Below are 21,681 nucleotides of genomic sequence, written 5' to 3'. Positions count from 1 at the left end.
GCGTACGTGCGCCCGGGCAAGATGGACGTGGACGTGTGGGCTCGGCCCCGAAATTGCCCGAAATTGTTCGTCTCCTCTACCAGTGTTCAAATCTTTCGTTGCAAGAAACCGTAGCAGTGTTTGGGCCCCGGCACGATGAAAATCGCTCGAGTGAGCGCTTTTCCGGCGCATTTGCATTATTGGGGCGTTTCAAGAGATGGGGGGGGGGGGGGAGGGGGAGGGCAAAAACCATGGATTGTTTCAGTTTGCATTAAAAGAGTGAAACGAAAAGCAAAACAAAAAAGGCAAATAGCAACAAAGCAAGCAAGTCTGCTGGATGAGAGGCGTGCGGGCAGAGAGCTAGGGCTAGGGCTAGGTTGTGACGTTATCCCCGTGACACTCACATTCTGCCCAGACCGGAAGGCCCTGGGCCGGAACCATCCGCACCGGCACCCCGCTCGTTATCGATCACGGTGCTAGCGAACTGAACGCGACAACCTAGCCGGGCCAGATTGAGCAATCTAGAGTTGGGGAGAAAGAGAAAGAGAAAAAGAGCAATAGAACAGAGAGAGAGAGAGAGAGAGAGAGAGAGAGAGAGAACCATCAGTAATGGGTACCAGAACGCGGTGGAAAATTAGAGGACATACGATAACTTCGCAGAGAACGTGAACGACCCGCATCCCGCTCGGGCCACCAAGGTAGCTTCTCGGGACTATAACGAGGAAGAGCACAAGAGCCTGCGTAGGGGTACACTGGGACTGGGAACTGGGAACTGGCGAAGCCAACTAACTGCCTCACAACGGTCCAACGCCGTACACGTGATGACGGTGTGGGCGGTTGTGGGAAGCAAAGAAAAAAAAACAAACTTTAATTTAGGCCAAAGACAGATGTTTGAGCACACACTAAAACGGTGATGAGCAAAGTGCAACGAACCAAAGACTGCAAAGACCGGCTGTCCGGCAGTGGTGGTTCTTCTACGCCTTCGCTTTCGCGCAGGCAAAGGCCAAACTCATTTACAGGGCCGCTCCAGCACGGGCAGAAACACACACACACACACTGACACACCCACGCCAATAGAGCCGGATGGGGGAAGTAATTGGATCAGACTTCAGGGCGCGAAAAGCAAGAAGCGAACAAGGGTGAGCAGAGGAGAACAAGAACCAGCAGCAGCAGCAGCAGCAGCAGCAGCCACAAACGAAGGACACCGTTTTCTTCGCATCGCTCCGCACCTTGAGCGAGTGTCGCGAGTGTCGCTTCACGCAAACGGCAAATTGGATTTTGGCAGGCGTCATTTGAGGCTTCCAAAATACGGTTGGAGCTACAGTTGCTGCCGGCCGCGGGTCTGCTCCCCGCTGTGTGGCGTTGGAGCGTGTCATCGACACGTGTCACACGTGCACGGTCGGCCGGAACGCACAACCGATGAGGAGCATCAAATTTTGGAGGTCATCTGCAATGGTGCGTCAAAGACTGCGCGGAACACAGGTAGAGATGCCCGATACACGATGTGGAGGACCAGTAGATGCGCATTACCAGAGCGTAGATTGATGGAAATTTTTTGCCTAGTAGTATGCCTAGCAGTTCACCTAAAGAAGTGAAGAGTTTAGGCAAAAGCTACAAATACGAACTGGGTCGTCGCGCACTGATGTCTAGCTAACATTCAAGGAGAAATAGGTGGATATTGTCGAGATGGATTCATCTAATTGTTCAATCGTGGCTTATTGCTCAGTTTATTGTTGATCTGAATGGAGTGGAGCATCAGATATGTACCAAAACAAAATCTGAAGAACAATCTAAACCGTTGAAATAGGCCACGGGAAGTAGTCTGAGTCTGACTCTACACATGTCTAGGCATTAAGCAGGACGCCACGCTAGTGGTCAACTTCTTTGTAGAGCGTTTAGAATTCGTTAAGCTGTTCGATTGTGTATCATTATGACCTCGGCATGTGAAGTAAGAGATACAAACATGTCTGATACAAGATTCAGATCAAAACCAGGGGCTTGTTACATGAAGGAATTTTCAGGATTAGCTCTTATTATGGAAAATCTTCAATACCGAATAGACAACAAACTCGCAGGTGTGTTGAATGAGACTCATTTTCTTGAAAGAGTACATAGATGTATGATTAGCTTAAAATCAAATGTCTCTAAAACATTCAAAGTCTTGACGAAGAGCAAGAAAGAACACCGAGAAAGAAGCTTAGGAGTCAGGACCAACGATTGTAGATACGACATCTTCAACATTCTGAGTCCTGCTTCAACTTTAACCAAGTCATACTTTCGAAACCATCTTCAATTATCTTCAATGTCCTAGGTCTTTAATGTCATCTTCAATGTCCTAAGACGAACTGAGTGCATAAGACAACATCCAGGTGTAATTCTTGGCGTTTCCAAAGTACTGATTAAGAAATATTTCCATTTCATGAAATCTTCAGATTTAGAGCTTACTATATGAAAAATATGAATTCTTCAATGTCCTATGACGGACTCAGTGAACAGGACAACATCCTAATAAACTTCCTGATGAGTCCTTCAAAGCACTAATGGACTTCCTGGAAGAAATCTTTAGTGGGAAATTTTCCTGACAACTTCAAATTTCAGAAACAGTCGAGAAAGGAGCTGATTGCGATAGGGCTTGCAGAAACCTTCAGCATTCCTGGTTTACATCTAGACATCTGGTAACATCTTCAACGTCCTGAGACAACATCCCGAAGTATGCCCAAGCTCGCTAAGGTCCAGTGTGTTTGCCCCGGCTCCACAGACAACGAATGAACTCACCCTGCCTCCGCGCTCTCCAGCTCCTCCTCCAGCTCGTCCTCCAGCTCGTCGCTCGTCTGATCGTCGTCGGTCAGCTCGGGCACGGCTAGCGAAGCCATCGGGCGACCCTCGCTATCCTCACCGCCTCCTACGCCGGCCCCTTCGGCCCCGCTGGACGCGACGCTAGCACCGGGCGCACCGCGCACCTCCTCCTCCGTCGGCGTCGGCATGCTGAGCGACCGCTCGGACCGTGCCAGGCCGTCCCCGATCGCGACGCTGCTACCGCCGGCGCTGCCCCCGCTTCCGCCGCTGATGCTGCCGCCCCCGTTAGCGTTGCCGCCGGTCGAGGAGGATCGGCTGCGCGGTGCCGGCCCCAGATCCAGCAGCGTCTGGAAGATGTCAACCGACGGTGGCACTAATCGAATTACGGTCGAGCCGAGCGCCCCGCTGCCACTGCTGCCGACCGGCGAGCTGGCCGTCGGCGGGGACCGCTGGTCGGTCGGGGCGCGCCCAGTGCTCTTGCCCCGCTTGGCCGCCTTCCTCGGTGCCTGGGACGACACCTTCGAGCCTTTCGTACGGGACGGGGCCGCGATGCTCCCGAAGTCGAACGGGGACAGTGGCAGCGGGGCGGCCGGTTTGCGGCGCCGCTGTACGTTCGATCGATTGGCGGCAGCACCCGGCAGCGACGCGTCGCTAGTGTCGTCGTCGTCGTCGTCGTAGTTGTCGTACTCGAACTCGTCGGACGAGGCGGTCGAGATGGCCACCGACCAGGACCGGAACGAGATCGGCGAGGGCGAGGGGGACAGCAGCGACGGCACACCCGGCGGCGGTGTTAGTGCCGGCGATCCCAAGCTGCAAATTCAGCAAGAAGCGGACGCGGACACACACACACAGACAGACACAAACACGAAAACACGTGGACGAACACGACACGAGCAATTAGTGGATCGTTCTTTTCCTTTTTTTTTTTCTTTGGCGCTCACACACACACAGTTGTTAGGTTTAGTTTCTGGCAAGTCTTGAGCTTTAGTACGTTGACACTTTGTTCGTTTATACTCTCCGCTTCGTTGCTGCAATTGCTCCAAATGATATCAAATGATGCACACGACGCTGTATGCGGGGTGGGTGTGGGTGTGTATCAAACTTCGCTTCCTATGGCAAAACCCCAGCCAACAGTACTAGTCAGCGGCACTACTACAATTACTACTACTACTACTACTACTACAACCACTACCTGCTACTGCCTAGCGTCGGCGCATCTAGCCACGGTTGCAGCGGCCACGATCGTGCCGACGGACGGTGGGCGAAAGGTCGCGGGGCAGATAGGGTTCTGGATGGGTGGGGAGCGTTGGCGGGCAGGGATCGGGCGCCTCGCGCGTCGTCGAAAGGACAATGAAGCGCAGCAGCACGTAGCAGCACATGACGGTCGTGGTGGCGAGCACGATCACCAGCGCACACGCACACATTGCCATCTTGCTAGTTGGGCTTTTTTTGTCTGTAGCAGGAGGGAGGGGCACAAGGGGGGAGGGGTGGTCAACAAAGGTGATCAAGCACGTTAGTAGACGGCGTGTCACTCAAACTCACACACCAAAAAGTTTGTTTGAAGTTGAATGGTTGAAGGTGCGAGTTTCTGTTGCGTTTTTACTCTTGAGTTTGGGTTGTCAAAAGCGGCTGACAGTTCCACTTAGTAGTCTGAGTGCATTTGTCACTCAGCGTCAAACACACACACACACGCACACACACTTGTGCAAACGCGCACTGTCGTTGACGAAGAGCACTGTGCCACTTTTGCGAGGCGAGGGCCAAACGCTTGGACTTGGATGACACTTGGACTTGGATGACACTTGGACTTGGGTGGGTGGTTTGTGGGCCAATTTGGCTGCTCGCTTAGTAGCGCACACAAAATGGGGAGACACACACTGGAGCAGTACGAGGCTTGAAGCTGCCGAGCTGGCCAAAAGCTGAACTGATTTGCTTGGTGGCTGCGAGCCGATTGACTGGACGACTGTCCCACGACTTACCACGTCAGCTCGATGTGTGTGTGTGTCCCTCTAGTTCTACCCCAGTGTGCCACCAGTGGTTCCCCGGAACCGACCTTAGAAGGCTTCGGGACCGTGCAGCGGGAGGTTTCCGTCCCGTGCTCGATCGTGCCCGCGGACGCAAAGACAAACGCGTCGCGTCTGTACGGCGCGAGCGCGGCAAAAGAGAGAGACAGACGGACAGAGAAAGAGAGAGAGAGAAGAAATTGTCCCGAACCAGGTCTGGACCGACAGCAACGAACGGTCGCTAGGACAAACACATGCTTCCACTATCAATCGGTGTAAGCGTCTTCGGTCCGTGCCGGCCTGTGTGTGTGTGTGACATATAGAGAGAGTGAGAGGGAGCGAAAGAAAACGAAGGCAGCCGGTAATTCGATTAGTTTCGCCAGTGCCTCCCCGCACTACTCTGCTCTGCCATTTGCCCTCCCAAAGAATCTTTGGAGAAGATTTGCTGACGAATTTCTTGTTTTAACAATGGATGAAAACACATAACAACCAGATCATTAGCTGTTCCAGCAAGTTTCGAAAACCAAAGCTCCAACTAGCTTAATTTGTACCGTCCGCGCCCCGCCGTGAGAGGACACTCATTGCAACGGGATGGTTTAATTTGTTTACCCTGTATTTGCTCCCTAAAACTTGCCCCAAGCGATCGTTTGCTCGATATTGTCGTACGTTTGGCTATTGTTTTACCTATTTAGCGATTGAAACGTGTCTGCAATTAGGCCGAGACAAGGCATCGGATATGAAGCGCCTAAATGTAGGCACCTAATTTGATGTTTTTCAATCATTATGATTTACCTTTTACCAATTACACCTATTTAGAAAGAAAACCAAAGAGCTTGCAATTAGGCCGAAGCAAAGCATCGGCTCAAAAGCGCCCAAATGTATGCATTGGATTGTTTTGGAATCATTATACATTTCTCCTAAAAGATGGCAAAATATGTGCAGCTAAACAAAATAATACTTTCTACTTTCCACACCATACATTGATTCGGAAGCGCCTAAATGTATGCACGAAATTCGATTTTTTGTGATAATTATAATTAACCTGATCTATTTCACGTACAAGGAAACAAGGGTGCCCAGAAGCTAAGTTATAGTATTGGAAAATAATGCTACTTTCAACATTCTAGGCGAAACATCGGCTATGAAACGCCTAAATGTAGGCACCAAACTTGATTTTAATGTAATCTGAATGATTGATCTGTTCTATTTCACTTTACAAGAAAACAAAAGTGCCCGCGCAGCAAAGAACATTTCTTAAAAATTGATATTCGAGGCCAAACATCGACGCCTAAATGTATGCACCAAATTTAATTTGTTTCTATCACCATGATTCATCAGATCGATTTTATTTACCAAAAAAGCTTAAGTGACCTTGGCTAAGCATTATTTGGAAAAACAATTCTCTTTTGGATACAAACAGCCAAACATTGGCTATGAAGCGCCTAAATGTAGGCACCGATGTAGATATGTAGCAAGCGTTATGAGTAAAAACTAGCTTGATCTTGCTTAAACCATTCTATGTCACGAATTCGGTGTATCTAGCTCTGGCTGCACTGCGTGCAAAAACCATTTGCATACCTTCAGGCGCTTTAAAAAAAACATGCTCCAATTTTACTGCAAATTGCTTAAAAAAACGATCGCACAAGACATGCAGCAAATTCTGCTCAAAAAATGCTTGCCGGGGTAGTAATTTAAAACACAGCAAACCACAATAAAGCGATTGGCAAGCAATACTTCTTGCCCTTCAGCCATGGGGGCGCTTCCAAATGTGTTTGTTGTTTGCCACAAATGTTGGCTGTGTTTGTACCTAAAACAGTAGAAAAATCCAAAATTTTATAGCGATTTGCATCACGCTACCCCCCAAAAAAACAAAACCATTAACCCGTACGAGGACGCACCTCGTGAGATTCTGTCGTGGCGCGGGTTGTAAAATTCGCTGCCGCTGCTTCGTGGGCGATAACGATTCGGGTTAGAACGCAATTGCGCAGCGCACCAACGTAACGCGTTTTTGGGGGGGGGGGGAGCAAGCGTCCAGCGTTAGGAAAAACCCCACCGCATGTGGGAAAATCCCGCTATTTAAATTTCGACGGCAAGAAGTTAGATTCTGCCGATGCAGCACCGGCGACAGCAGAGTCAACCTCATCGCATCTGGTTGCAGTATTTTCCGGATGGAGGGTTTTTTTTATTGTTCGCCCCTTCGTTTGCCCGACCTTCACATCGGAAGTGGCCAATTGGAGTGCCGACAACTTTGGACCCCGAATGATCTAACCTTGCAGCTGGGCATCGCAAAATATACGACCGGAAGCCCGCTGCTATCGAAAGACGCATCTCCGTGCATCTTCGTGCACACACCCACACACACAGTACGGATAGCTGGTAGTTTTATCACACACACACACACACACACACCCTCGTTGTACTCCATTTTATAGCGGTAAACGGTCATCTCCGGGTACGGCGGGCACGGGATTTTTACGTCTTTGCGGTCGTCGAGCGCTAGAACGCGCCAATTGCTGATGCATTTCCAGCCCGTGCGCACTCGGAACGTCCTTCCGGCGGAAGGTGGAACTGCAGTTTTACTGCACAACCCGTGCCTGCAGCCGTGCGGGATGCGGGCTATAAAAAAAAACAAACAGGCGAGCCAGACAAGAGCCTGCAAACCTTGAACTTGGGGGGGGGGAGCCAAAAGTTATTAAAAGTCGACAGCGTGCGCACGTAGTTAATGTGTGTTCGATTGATGGACGGGTGGTTCTCGCACGGTTTGAAGCTTCATTTCAAGTACGATTTTACGGCTTCCAGCCATTTTTTTTTTTTGCTTCCATCTCGAGCTACTTCAAAATTTGCTTTTAACGCATTTTTTACTGCCGCAGCTGGTGCTGCGTTTTTTTACCCCCGCACACGGTTAATAGTGATCCACTATGAATCCACCTACACACACACACAAACACCTGAATCGTTTGATTGCGCGGCCAGCACTGCTAGTTGGTTTTGATTGGTTTGGTTCGCTCGGTGCAAGCGAAGCTCATTTGTTGGCGATGGGCCGAGATGTTTTTTTTTTTTGGAAGCGATATACACACCCACACACATACGCACACACACACACACACACACAATTTTCCGGGTGTAACAAAATTCCCCGTGTAGGCGCGCTGCCCTTTTACGTTGACATTGAAGTTGCAGTTTTTGTAACGGTTTTTTTTTAAATGTTTTGTTTCTTCGATTTTTCAAATTTTGATTTTTTTACTTTTTTTTCTAGTGTGATTCCATTTTACCCACTCCCCCCCCCCCCCCCTTACCCCGGCTCGACGATGATTTTCACATTCTCGCCAGCCACCGGGCAGAGGGCGCCGACGGTCCGGGCCGGAAAGGACACGCTGATGCTGCCGCTGCTGCTGCTGGCCACGCTGCTCCCCTCGCTGCTGCTGTCGTCCTCCTGGTCGCTGTCGCTGCCGGCCGACAGGAACGGATCGGCCGCCGGGTCCTGCTCCAACACCGGTTCCTGCATCGCACACGGAGTCGCCACGGACACGCGTACAAACTTGTAGCACAGATAGCCTAACTTGCAGGCGCAAATCGTTGCCGTGGGGCAAAAAGCAAGCAAGCACACACTCACTCACACACACACACACGCGTGAAGAGACAAACAGGATCGTACAGGATTGTGGGACGCACTGTGTTTGGCGCCGCGACATGCACTGTCCAGTTGGCCGCTGCTAACTGGTGCACTGGACGCCCCCGTACCGTACCGGGTGTCTGCCATCGGCATACGCGGTTGGCGTTGCGTGTGGCCGCAGTGCTGCTATGTGGGTGGGGATGGGGGGGTGGTTTCTATTTTTAATTTTGCGTTTTATTTTCACCCTTAAGGGGCGCACTAATAAAGCACTAATCAAATGGTTATTAGCGAACAGCGAAGGCTTCTTCCGCCCGTTACGGGCTGGGTGCCATTTTGTGTGCTGCTCTTATTATTATTATTTTTATTTTTTTTTTGTTTGCTTTCGTTCCCCCCACACGGTTGCATAAAGCGGCGCTAGCAGCAGCTCCATCCATCCATCCATTGGTTGGGCTGTTTAATCCCCCGAGAGGGTAGCAGCCACGCTAGTTTCGATTAATCAATTTGTATAGGCAATCAATTACCGTTTGCACGCACGCTAATGAGGCACCAATGTCAACGGCGCGCAAGCAGTGCACTTTCCTCGATTAACTTCTGCCCATTCTGCTGTGCTGTGCGTCTTGCCGTCGCCGTAGGCCCCGAAAAAAAACAGCAATCACCAGCTCCAGGCTGGAAAAGTCACAAACAGACGCCAATTACGCTCGCGAATATTAATACATCCTACGATGTTTTGTTTGATTGTTTTTTTTTAAATAACAAAGCTCCCATTGATTGCTTCGATTCGGCGAGCGGAGGATGTAAAACCTGGCACAGAGTACTCGGCTTACTTGCAAAAAGGAGACGAACCAAAAAAAACAAAAATTAAATACATCAAAGCCTGGACCCTCCCATTTCTCTGTGTCACTGCTGATGACATAATTAGGATTTTGTGCAATGCATTTGCCGACAGCGGTGCAAAAGGTGCGCGTTGTGATGTGTGATGATTTTAATTTCACGCCATAACTACGCATACCTTACCCGATTTCCTGCCACAATAATGTCCTGGTTAGAACTAGAGCCCTGTACCACCGCCTAACAGTATGCAATATTTGCGTCAGCCTACTAAAATTGTAAAATAATTAACTGAAGCGTAACAAACAAACTGTTGCATACCTTCGGGCGCATGGCGAGGCGACACCACGTCGACATCGATCATCTGGCTCTGCCCCGGCAGACAAACAAAGCGAGCGGGCGCACGTCCCGCTTTTCCAGGTTCAAGGTTAGCGGATACGGGGCGCAAACTGCATCCTCGGCAGCTCATTTCCTGGGAAAAGCGAGCGAGCGAGATTTGTTTTCCATTTTGTAATGACAAATTAGATTCCCGGGCGACGCGTTCGAACCACCCGACGCTTGCCGGAGCGCATCCGGGCAGGTTTGTGATTTTTATTTTATTTCTTTTTTATTTCCCTACCGCGTGGTACACCGCTGTAATGAGTGTTTGGGCTCTGGGAGCCTTCTGCTTTCGCTAGCTAATTGATGGGTTCCATAGAAATATAGAAAGGAAATTAAAATGGAACTAGATTTATTTTCTTTATTCGCAATTGGAAACCGTTTTGCTGTGTGACCTTAAGATGTATTTTCATGTTTTCTATTAAAAAAAAATCCCTTGCGCCTAAAGGTATGCACAGACTTTCTAAATAATTCATTACCATTTACAAACATGACAATTAGGGCCATAAATTGCACGATTTTTTCTTCTATGTTGTACAAATAAAAGCAGGCTTTTGCTTTCCTGGTAGCATACCTTCAGGCGTTCAGGGGTACTCGAGGGGAGCAACTTAATCAAAAAAAATATTTAGGACAGGCAATTTGAAACGTTTTAAACATTTTTAAACACTTTTCATTGAAGTTTTCACTAACCTAACAGTAGGTAATACAAAATCAATGAAATAAATGTGTGCGCTGCATACCTTCAGGAGCTTCGAAATCGATGTCCTTCTCCTTAAAATTACTTTATACTGGTTCATTGCATACCCATTAGGCGCTTAGCAAAAGATGAGTTTGTCATCTTTTATACCTTCTTTTACGCGTTTTTTTTTATTGAAAATGAATATGCTATGAATATGGCTATGAAAATGTGAAATGCTCGTCGCATCGCAGCATTTTGAGAGCATTATTCTCATCAACTCGCTCAAATGCACCTTGCGCTCTAGATTGCGCTCTCCCCTGTTTCTAATCGTTGCTTAGGTGAATTGTGCCTTCATTTTCTAATGCTGTTTACCGGGTTTCCCACGATTTATTGGTCAGTTTCCATGATTTTTTGGTACGTTACCACGATTTTTTGATCGTATCCTATAGATTTTTGGTTCGTTCCCATAATTTATTGGTATTTTTTCCAATTGCATATCAATATACAATTGGACCAAAAAATTCTCTCCCCGTTGGATTTGACGCAATGTACTTAAAATGATCCCAGTAACCATGTTCAAAAAACCATAGATGTACAATGTATCTCCAGACAGACGAGTAGTGGAATGAATCTAATGTAACGAAATTAGGTAGGTAAAATAATAAAAATATTTAAAACCACGTGTTTAATGCATCAAAATAAAAAAAAAATACCATTTTCATTTGTGGTCAGTTTTGATTTGATTTCGTAGTTTTGCTGCATGACGTGCAGCACATTATTAATATTTAATATAGAAAGCTTAATTATGCAAAGCACTGAGCGTTAGCGATTTAGGACATTGCCAACGAACAATTGTTTTTTCCCCCCCTGTTTCATTAGACTATTTATATTTATTGTTATATTGATACAAGTCAGGCTAAAAATACCTTTCCCAAGCGACATACCTTCCGGCTTGTTTTACCGTGCACTAAATTTATTGCGACTTGTAACCTGTCCAGAGCAAAACACATAAAATGTACAGTGTACAGTTCATAAAAATCGAACAATTTAGAATTGCATCCAGCCGGCTCGGCTTTGGCAGTAAAGGTAATGTACTAATCTTTACCATCTGGCGAAGTCCGGCTCGGGCGATGCTTCATAATTTTTGCCCAAAATTGCTCCATCCATCCCACGGCAGGCCCCAGACCCTCCGCCGTGTACTAAAACCGCACGACGGCCGTTAACGTTGCAAACGTAAATAAATATACATCCCCAGCGCTGCGAACGACGACCGGGCTAAGTCACACCAGGGGAAGCAAATGTCGCCCATGTGTGTGTGTGTGTGTGTGTGTGTGTGTGTGTGTGTGTGTGTAAGTGCGTGTGTGTGTCCCCGTCGTTGCGTGGCCAAACGCCAAACGCCAGCAAACACATGGCCCCGCGACGTACACGCTTATTTTTAGTGCACAGTCCCTGTCCCTTCGCTTCATTGCTTGAAACAAATAGAACACACATACACACACACACCATGTCTCATGTGTCATATTTTGAAGCTCAAACCCCGCGCAAACGGGTGCAAATTGTTTCGAACGCTCACGTGACCACATTCCTATTTCCATTTCTGCCTGCGCTGGTGCTTGGCTGTCGATTGCCATCCAGATGCTCCGCCCACACCCTCCCCGCAGGTGTACCGCCACAGGCGGGTGCGGCTGTTCCGGTGCCAAGCAGCTCGGTGCTGCGGTGCACTCTGCGGTGACAATTTTTAAAATCAATCCATGACGTCATTCCGCACCCACCCTCATCCGCCAGACAGTAGTTTAGACGATCCCGTGCATTTGGAGCGAATAGCTGCCGACGGATGGGACAGGCTTGAGGCTGGCGGTAGCGCGGGGTGGGGTGTAGATGAACATGAAATGGCGCACCGTGCGAGGAACGATCCGAGGCCACTTTCTAGCGCTTTCGAGACTTGCAGCGATGCGTTCTTTTACCATTTTGTTCTAGTTGAAAATCCGCACTTCAGGGAATTTGAAAATGTGGGATTGCGTTACTATAGTACGCCTGATGTAGGATCCGAGAATCTCTTCTCAACATAATTCTCAATAAATTAACGTGTTGCAAGTGTACCAGATGCCGACTTGGAGTTATTTCAGTTATTTGACAGATATTCAATGTAATTATATTACAGACAGATATTGCATGTAATGCTCGAAGAATGAAGTTCTAGTCAGTGTCTAGAACCTTGTCTGACAGATACCTTGAAGCTCGCGAGGGTCTTACTCTGACAGTGGCGATATTGGCAGAAGCTCTCCAGGAGTAGATGTGCAGTGTCTAGCAGACTTTAACTCTTTTGCGTTAATCTATCTGGTTAGTCATCGTTGAGATGGGTGTATGAATCTCTATGTGTCAGAAATCTTGAGCTGGTTCCGTTTCTTATCTTCGATTTTCTCATCATTGAGATAACCCCGGAACAATGCTGTCTAGGTCAGTTTTTGTCAGCATCAGTTTTTGGAGTTGGACCTGAGGATCGAGGACCGTTTCATATCTTCGATTTTCTCATCATTCAGATAGCCCCGGAACAATGTTGTCTAGGTCATCAGCAGCAGTTTTTGGAGTTGGACCTGAGGATCTCGTAGGTAGAATTCGGAACTTTCACTAATAGAAGAGAGTTCCTAAGGGCATGGAATTGTAGACACCGAAGCCTCCAAATACAATGACGTGATACCCCCCTCCAAAGCCTCTACTTGCCTGCTCAGGCATAATGTAGTAGAGAATTAAGAGTCTCCAAAAAAACGTAGACCAAAAGGAAGAAGAAGAAGAAGAAAAAGAAGAAGAAGAAGAAGAAGAAGAAGAAGAAGAAGAAGAAGAAGAAGAAGAAGAAGAAGAAGAAGAAGAAGAAGAAGAAGAAGAAGAAGAAGAAGAAGAAATCTTGTTCCAACCAACCAGACTTCAAACTTCAAACACGATTATTGTACCGAACTTTTACGCTTCATCCACCCATTAAATCACTTTAACCTTAACTTTAACTTTAACTTTAAAACGCAGGTTCCAATCATCCAACATACACACTGCCGCTGCTGTCTTGCTGCTAGTGCTGACAGACACCTACCTTTGTTTGTCGCCGTCCATCGATTCGCCGTCGGTGCTCCCGGGGCTGCTTACCGGGCGGTAAGCGATCGGGATCACGCTCGACGCACCGGAGTCGTCCGAATCGTCGTGGTACACGGAGTCGGAGCTGATCGAGACGCGCGTTAGGCGGCACACGCTGCGCTGGCTGCCGCGCAGCACGGCCGGCACGAGAAATCGCAACGTCGCCCCATTGCTGTACGGCATCTGATGGAACGGAGCAGGAGGAAGAAAGGAAGAAAAAAAAACAGCGTTCATTAGAAATGGTGCAAATCTGTTTTGACTAATAAATGAACACAAGTTTTAAGGCATTTGATTTGTAAAGAGGCCAACAGTACCGAATGGAAGTCACCATGGACCATGCAAGACTTTGATCGCATCAGTTGCAACTGCAAAACTAGGGCGTCAATATTTGCACACGCGCACAGGTTTGGAATGTACACAATATTGCAATATTGATTGCCTCTTCTCGGAACGATATCACATTGATCTGGGCATAATTATTGAAACCAGGTTCTAGGCTATTTGTTTCATTATTAAATCGCTTCCACCTGGCTACAATATTGCATTGCTCGCATCGCATACGGATTTCGTGGAACTCCAGGATCCAGGAGCTAGCACTCATCCTTACATCCTTGCCTGTGGTTTTGAAGCCCACGCACACACAAGGTCAAAAAAGAGTTGTAAAATGAGAGCCGATGTGTAAATTGCATACAATTTATTCCCCCCCCCCCCCCCCCATTTTTATGGGTTTCGCTCAGTCCCTTCCTCAGGCTGGTTCTGCTCCACTTGATGTCTCCATGATGCTCCATCCGGGGCGTTATTGCTTGATTGCATTATTCGGGTTCCGGGTGCAGCTGCTGATGATGATGATGATGATGGGTATCACCAGTTCGTCTGACAGCTGGTATCAGTAGTGCAGTAATCAAATTATGGGGCTGCAAGCAGCTTCCCGCGGTTAATTTGTGGCACCGAGAGCGTGGTGTAGTCAACGGTAGTAGTCACAACAAAAAAAAGTTCATAAATATCGATATGAAAATCATTATTGCCACTTCATCAGAGGAGAGGGAGGTGAGTCGAGAGTGGTAGTATCGGTGGATTTAATTACAAGGTTTTAGTATCTGGTTTTATCGGTAAGCCACAAGCAAATACGGTTGGTGCTGGTGCAATTATTGATTTATTTGAAATTGTGCAATTAAAGTGCACAATTCGATAATGCTTCTTGGTACCAGAAGCCTCCGCTTGACAGTTAAAGAACTTGGATGTATCACGCTTCTCTAAGTTATTTATGCTGTATTCTTTTCTTTTAGTAATGTTTTCCACTTATTGATAGGTCCTCAAATATATTGAAGTCCATTCATTTCCTTGTTGTTTTTTTTTTCAATTTGTTCAAATCATTTTTGCAACCAAGTAAAATGATAGGACAAAGTAAAAAAAAGATCAGACCGATTGAAAATCACTTGCGGGACAGACCAAACATATTTGGGAAATGATGAGAATTGGGAAACTCTGAGTAGCTTATTTTATATTGCTCATTTAAAATTCACACATTTATGATATCCTCAACAGCCCTTAATGGGGGCTTGATATCTTCTTTTTTTTTGTGCCCCTGTACCGTTTTAGAACCGGTTCCACTCAGAACCATTTCGATGCTACTTGGCAAAGCTTCGAAGCGCCCAGCGATGTGCCCATCCGGTTTGCTGTGTTTTTGGGGAGGGTTTTACCCTAGATTATTGCTCCTAGTTCCCATAAATACTGTTTAAAGTTGCGCGAGAGAACAGAAAATTCCAACGCTCCTGTTCCAACACCCGGCAATGTTGGAAGTCTTAGCACCTAAACTAAAAATAGACTGGCAAATCCAGAATTGTTGCCAAACAAACGTAATACAAAAGGCGTAATAATACCAACAAAAACAAGTTTAATAGCTTCAGGCGCTTGACAAAGTTTGGCGGACTAGAATAGCCAAACGAATAAGATTTTATTTATTTTAAGCCATTTATTTGGAATGTCTCCTAAATTAAGTGACACAAATGTTGAGCATGGCATACTTTATTACACCAGCTAGTTATTAGTGATTGTATTATATTCTAGGATCGTTTGCAGTTCCGATCATTTCATATTGGGATAACAGTTACATTAGCACGGTAAAAGCTTTAATATATAATAAATTTGATTAAATCTTAGATACCGTTTCCCAAAGGACGTCTGTAGCAGAATATTTCAATATTTTCAAACTTTGGATAGTTTTGTGCTTACTTTAGTAAGATTTAGTTCACAAAAATAATAGCAATAACAAGCAATGACTGACTAGCTTGGTTTATCCATGACAGAATAGTAAATTTTATGTTCATATTGGTGTTATTATGATAATCATTCTTTTTAAGCTGGTATTGATTGCGAACAGCATTTGCGCTGCCTCGTGATATCAGCTGATTTCTACTAAAACCTAAAACCTTTAAATCGTTCTGTAGTCGCTTACAAGACTGTCTGTAGAAGCTAAAATTGGGGGTTTGATGGCTTTAATGACTTTTATCGTCCCGTGAACTTCGAACGTGACTATACAGGCTTTAGCTGAGATACGATTTTAGCGTAAAAAGATGGAGAATCTCTCTTGGCCACACAGATTGCACTACAAATGGTCTGAACGTCTTACCAGGAACCTTCCGATCTTAAGCCAATGGAAACCATTATTATTGATATGATTGTTGATTTGTGTTTTCAATATGTATCAGCCATTAAACAAATTAAAAATTTATATGACGAAGGCAATTTCTGGAAAAAAATGGAAATTTCTAAAACGCTTTTCACGTCATGCGTGTGACGAAGCAGCCTTGAAATAGCTTTTAATGCAAACTGTGAGCGTTTGCACTACAAATTATACAAATTATTGAGGCACTTTGATAGATTTCTTTGTTTTTATGAAGTAGTTTAACAATGAACTTTTCTTGGCATATGCTTCTGTTCATACGCGAGCGATTTCATCAGTAAAATAGCTAGGCAACATTTGGCAAGCAATCTCACACATTATTATGACTTTATTCTCATGACTGCATTAGGCCGCGGGGCCACGGGGCTTTCTCAAGCTGAGAAAACATTCTCAAGCACTCATTTAAGTTTCTCTAGCACTCAAATCTTGTTCTCAGACGCGAGCCCGTGGCCGTCGTCAATTTTTCTCACTTTGAGAAACTGATAAAGTCACTCATGCTTTATTTGGAGCTTTAAATAGAAAATATATTTTTGATCGCATTTTTTTATTTTTTTTTTTCAATTATAAACATTGAATACATTTTCCAAAGTGATTACCGAAAAACAAATAGCACATTTGCTTATATTTCAGTTAGCCGATCGCTGCATCGTCAACTTTCTCAAAGATTCTCAAAGATTCTCAAAACCGATTTTGTTCCGATTCGACAAACGCTGAGAACGAGGATTTCTCAAAAGCACTCATGAGTGCTTGAGAAAATGAGCGCTGAGAATCCCCATGGCCCCTCGGCCTTACAGAGTTTTCCAGGAGCTCTCAAAGCTGTGGTTCACTTTATTGACTCTCTCTTACAGGGTTTCCCACGATTTATTGGTTGGTTCTCATATTTATTTTTTTGGTGCGTTCCCACGATTTTTTGGCCGTTTCCCAGATTTTTTTGGTGTATTTGTATTGATATCCAATCGGACGATACCAATAAATTATGGGAACGCACCAAAAAATCATGGGAACTGACCAATAAATCGTGGGACACCCTGTAAGTGAAGTTTATTTCAATGTAATGGTAATTGGACTCTATAGCACTCTTGTTGGACAAATCGAATTAGAATTTCCAACGATCCTGTCCAAAAAGGGTACCTTAGAGTCCAATTTCCATCATATGAAACTCACTTCCTAAAGGAAAGATTCAAGTAGGTATCCCACAGCTGTGAGAACCCCTTGGAAAACTCTGTAACGTCTGAAGAACATACCCATAGCATTAAGCTGTAATTTTGATAGCTTATTTGCGCTTCAAATCTTAAGGGTCTACAAGTGGTTTTAACAAGCAGGCTTAAAAGAGTTCTGTAGATGGGCCCTTTCAGTCTTAATTGAGTTTTTATTAGGAGTTATTAGGTCATGCAAGACATTCGAAAGGAAAAGGAATATTTAATGAAGTAATCGCAACAACATCGTTCAGACTATGATAAGGTTTAGAATGCTACTTGGAAGGGGAAAATATCGCTAAAATTGTATGCCGATGATCAGACAATTAGTAGAGATCCTGCCCAGTTGAACATCTTGTCATATTTAAGCTGTCCGGGCTGACATGTACTGCAGAAACCGAAGTGCAGTTTGACATCTCTAGTTTACACAAAACATATTTTGTGCGTTATTTTTCAAATCAAACCATAAAAGTTCCCCTTATCGACCTATTAAAGCAGCTAGCGCCCCCTGTCTGCCTCTTACGGTGGCGCCCTCTACGTTACAAAGCAATTGCAGAGAGTGTGAGTCTTGGTTCGGGGGGGGGGGGGGGGGCGTTTTGCTCCAAACAAAAACTGCTACCAACTGCATTTGTACCCCATCCCCCCTATCCGTTGCCGTCCCCGTTTACCTTTGCTGGGTTGATTGAGGATGCGATCGAGTTTTCAGCGACATTCGGATACGTTTTTTTGTTTGTTTGTTTGTGCTAGTTTTTTGTTTTAACTCCCCTTCTTTTTGACACTTTTGCACGACACTAAATCAAATGCGGCCGCCCAACACACTGGAGCAGGTAAACAAACGAGCCACTTCCGTCTGGCCGTCGCATAGGCAATAATAAAAACACACACACACCACACACACACACGCACGCAAACAAACACGCACAAATTAGACCCGCAGCGTGGCTGTGTGTCACCGCGCAATAAAAAGAAGAAGAAAAGAACACACAGCCGCAGTCAGTGACCGCGCGCACCGCCAGAAACGGGTCACCGCCAGCCTAAATTGAATGAAGTGATGGTGGTGGGGGGCAGTCTGTGCTTAAAGATAACGGTAGCTTTAAGCTCCGGCTCGGGATACGGGCCAACAATGATCTTTACAGAACACACACACACACACACACGCGCGCGCGCGCGCAAAAACGGAAAGGATGAACCCGACCCAACACTACTACGACTGCGAGAACGCTGCTGCCGCCTTTCTCAACCGCAACAACCTTGAACTATACCAAGCGCGCCTTGGTGGCTGTTTTGGTGGCGAAGGCCACCGCACAAACGCTTCCGGTGCCACCGGTGCTCGGTTGATTGACCGCGGGCCCAATGGAATGGCCGCGAGCAGGGTTGATTGTGGCGATCAAGAATGGCGCCCTGCGCCCCAAAAAGGGGCCCTTTCGGGTGTGCAAACAACTCGCCCCAAAAACAAAAACAAAAAAACGCACGCACAATAGGATACCAAAACAAAGCTTCAAACACAAACAACGGACACAGCCAGACACGATCGCCACGCGCGCGCGACGTACACCGGCTCCACACGTCTGCCCGGCGCAAGAACGCAACACACTACTGGCTGGTCGGCAAACACACAGCTGGACGGGCAGAGCGGTGGACTGGTTGGTGTGTTGCGGTTGGTTGATCTTTTTTTTTTGTTGCTCCCCCCACGCACACACAGACACTCCACACACTTCATTCTGCTTCATTCATTCTGCACGTTCATTCAGCATCCGCTGAAGGGGGTCTGAAGGGTGTGAGAAAGAGAGAGAGAGTAGGGCAGCAGTGACAGCAGCTGCAGAGGGAAAAATCGACCAAAGTAGGTTACACTGAAGCGAGCACCGGCCACGCGCACACACGATCGAGCTCGATCGACACCCGAAGAGAGCGGGACAGCGCACAAGCGCGTTCTCTGCCAGGTGATTGTGTCTGTGCGGATCAAGGAAAGATCCATATGGATCCTGAGCCTTCGTGGCATTTTGGTTTCTCTCTCTCTCTCTCTCTCTCTCTCTCTCTCTCTCTCTCTCTCTCTCTCTCTCTCTCTCTCTCTCATCATTTGCATAAATTGTAAACATCAGAGCGTTTTTGGGGTTGGGGTGGGACTGCCGACAAACATTATGCGAAAACATGCTCGAGCATGCGGAGCATCAATCATTCTACCTCGTTCTGCCTGGCTCACTCAACTCGTTCGATCTCTCTCTCTCTCGTGCCACCAGCACCCTTGTTTGCAGATCATATCGAAGCCAACCATTATTAGGTTGTCCAGACAGTCAGCGCAGTTTGATGGTGGGACACTGCTTTACTTTCTTTCCGGAACGAGCATGGATGACATTCGCCAATTGGGATTTGGGAATTGCACAGCTTAATTTCTGCAGTTTTTTTTTTCTTTGCTTTTTTTTTAATTGTAACCCACAAGATGTATCACAAAATATGGAAACGATTGGAACATAATACGAAACCATTTTTTTTTACAGTAGCTATGTGTTGGTATCCAAGTGCCAGTAATCTACTAAACGACCACTAAACGGGGCCTAAACGGCTCAAGTTTCTCAACCTATAAGGAATCTTATAAGAGTTCGTTTAGCAGACGCTAAACAACTGATGCATACTAAAAATAACAAAAAAAAGCTGGTAATGTCATCTGTCTGTGGCAAACCCAACCAGTGGAGCTTTCCTCGCTGTGAGAGCTTTCTGATTCCCGTTGTAATGTTGTATGAATTGACATTGAGGTTATGCATCGCTAGAACGAGAACGGCGATACGATTGTTTGAATACTAGTCTCTAATATGGAGCACCAGAACTGAAACAAGTGAGATTTGAATATTGTTCGTTGGTTGGTCTTGTTCGTTGGTATTGTTCGTCCGTGTATTTAACCAAACGTTCATTCTTATTGATTTTTGCTCAGAAAGTTTGAATTATATATTTGTCATGGTTAGATGAAGCTAGGCAAAACACATTACAAGAAAAGAAAACTATAAAACGTTTTATTGACGAGTGTGCCAAAAATGTAGCATACTTGCTAGATTGGTTCAATCTTCTCTTCTTAAGTTTCTGTGGACATTCAGCCACATAATGTCCCATCCGATGCTTGCAGTTGTAGCATTTCACATTGCCATCTGTTGAGGAACTCGCTGCATCCCAGGATCACTCACAGATCTGCAGTATTTTAGCTGCAAATGATCATGACGTCATCCATCCATCATCATCATCCATCAACTGCACAGTTGGAATTGATCGGCAGCATTTTCCGAACGAAACAAGCAACCGATGTGCTATATTTTTCGAAAAACGATTCTCTCACTTGCACTATGTGTACTTTGATTGCGTTCCCGGGCCCATAACCTAAAGGATTTTTCGGGAAATGCAACTACTTGTGTTAAACAATGGGAACAGAATGATGTGTTGTTATAAACTGTTTCTAAATCAAGGTGTACTTCAATCGATGATTACTTAATAATGATAATCTAACAAAAATCGCTACAAAAAAGGAACGTATCGTACGGTTCATCAGACGTCCTATGCAAACTCAGCAAACTCAAATATTGAGATGAACAGTTGTAGCGTACACAAAAATCGACACCATCTATTTAGCAAACACAGAGTAAAATATAGCATACAAACAAATAGAATAAAATATGATAGCTACGAAAACAAACAAACGCCTGCATTGGCCACACAATAATGGTAATTCTAAAATCTTTAGGGCCATTCGGTACATCTTCACTTGTATGTTTCTAACGATTAGGATATCACCTACCTCGAGTAGTTTAATAACAATGGTAACTGCACGCATGTATGATTATCCTTGCAGTATGAAAAAAAAAACCTTGCATCCATGTCTCCTGGGATCATAAATTTTCAAAATCAATTAAACACAGGCTCGCACTAAAATACCAAACGGATAATTAAAAACCGAGAGCGCAGTAATTCATAATTCAGATCACCCAACAGATCAGTTGGTACTGGAACTGCTTTTATGCACTTGACGATGCAATGGTACATTCGAAACATGCACCAGAAGCATCATAAAACTTAGGTACCGTAGAGCCCAAAAAACCTGCAACCGCAATCAATGCAACCAATTCACCATTATCCGTGAAAGGTAATAAAAAGGGGATGACGCATTTCGCACTTGACATTAAACTGATACAACTCCTGCTGGAGAAAGCGTAGGCGTATCAAAAAGGAAAGAATCAACGAAAAAAAAAACTGCGTGAAAAGGAGGAACAATATTCTTTCCATGACAGAACGTTAAGCCAATAGTATATAAGCACTAATTGTACATATGAATAAACATTTGAAGGTCTAAAGGAGGATTTGGCATTTAAAGAGGATGGTCACGGTCAGTTTGATGTTCAGTTGAGTTTTCATTTTAGCTGTTG

General features: G+C 45.7%; 1 protein-coding gene across 1 annotated transcript; it reads right to left on the bottom strand.

Moving 5' to 3' along the window:
- Positions 1-355: 355 nt before the first annotated feature.
- LOC133392078 (uncharacterized) lies at positions 356-18,932 on the bottom strand. The gene is made up of 4 exons (XM_061650256.1): positions 17,947-18,932; positions 13,359-13,582; positions 2,755-3,585; positions 356-500 (listed from the first exon to the last, which is right to left on the bottom strand). The coding sequence occupies exons 2-4, from the start codon at positions 13,580-13,582 to the stop codon at positions 380-382; spliced, it is 1,176 nt and encodes a 391-aa protein (XP_061506240.1). The 5' UTR covers positions 17,947-18,932; the 3' UTR covers positions 356-379.
- Between the last annotated feature and the right edge of the window lie 2,749 nt (positions 18,933-21,681).

Source organism: Anopheles gambiae, chromosome X (assembly GCF_943734735.2).
Source record: "Anopheles gambiae chromosome X, idAnoGambNW_F1_1, whole genome shotgun sequence".
Lineage (NCBI taxonomy): Eukaryota > Metazoa > Arthropoda > Insecta > Diptera > Culicidae > Anopheles > Anopheles gambiae.
Note: the sequence above shows the minus strand (reverse complement) of the source record. Positions and strands in the feature narration are given on the sequence as shown.

What these genes read in the sequence shown, in the direction of transcription:
- LOC133392078 (XM_061650256.1), bottom strand. Translation starts at nt 13,582, where the DNA reads ATGCCGTACAGCAATGGGGCGACGTTGCGATTTCTCGTGCCGGCCGTG. An exon ending in ATGGACGGCGACAAACAAAG is followed by an intron (nt 3,586 to 13,358) that starts GTAGGTGTCTGT and finishes CTGAATTTGCAG; the next exon opens with CTTGGGATCGCCGGCACTAA. An exon ending in CTGGAGAGCGCGGAGGCAGG is followed by an intron (nt 501 to 2,754) that starts GTGAGTTCATTC and finishes CCCCAACTCTAG; the next exon opens with ATTGCTCAATCTGGCCCGGC.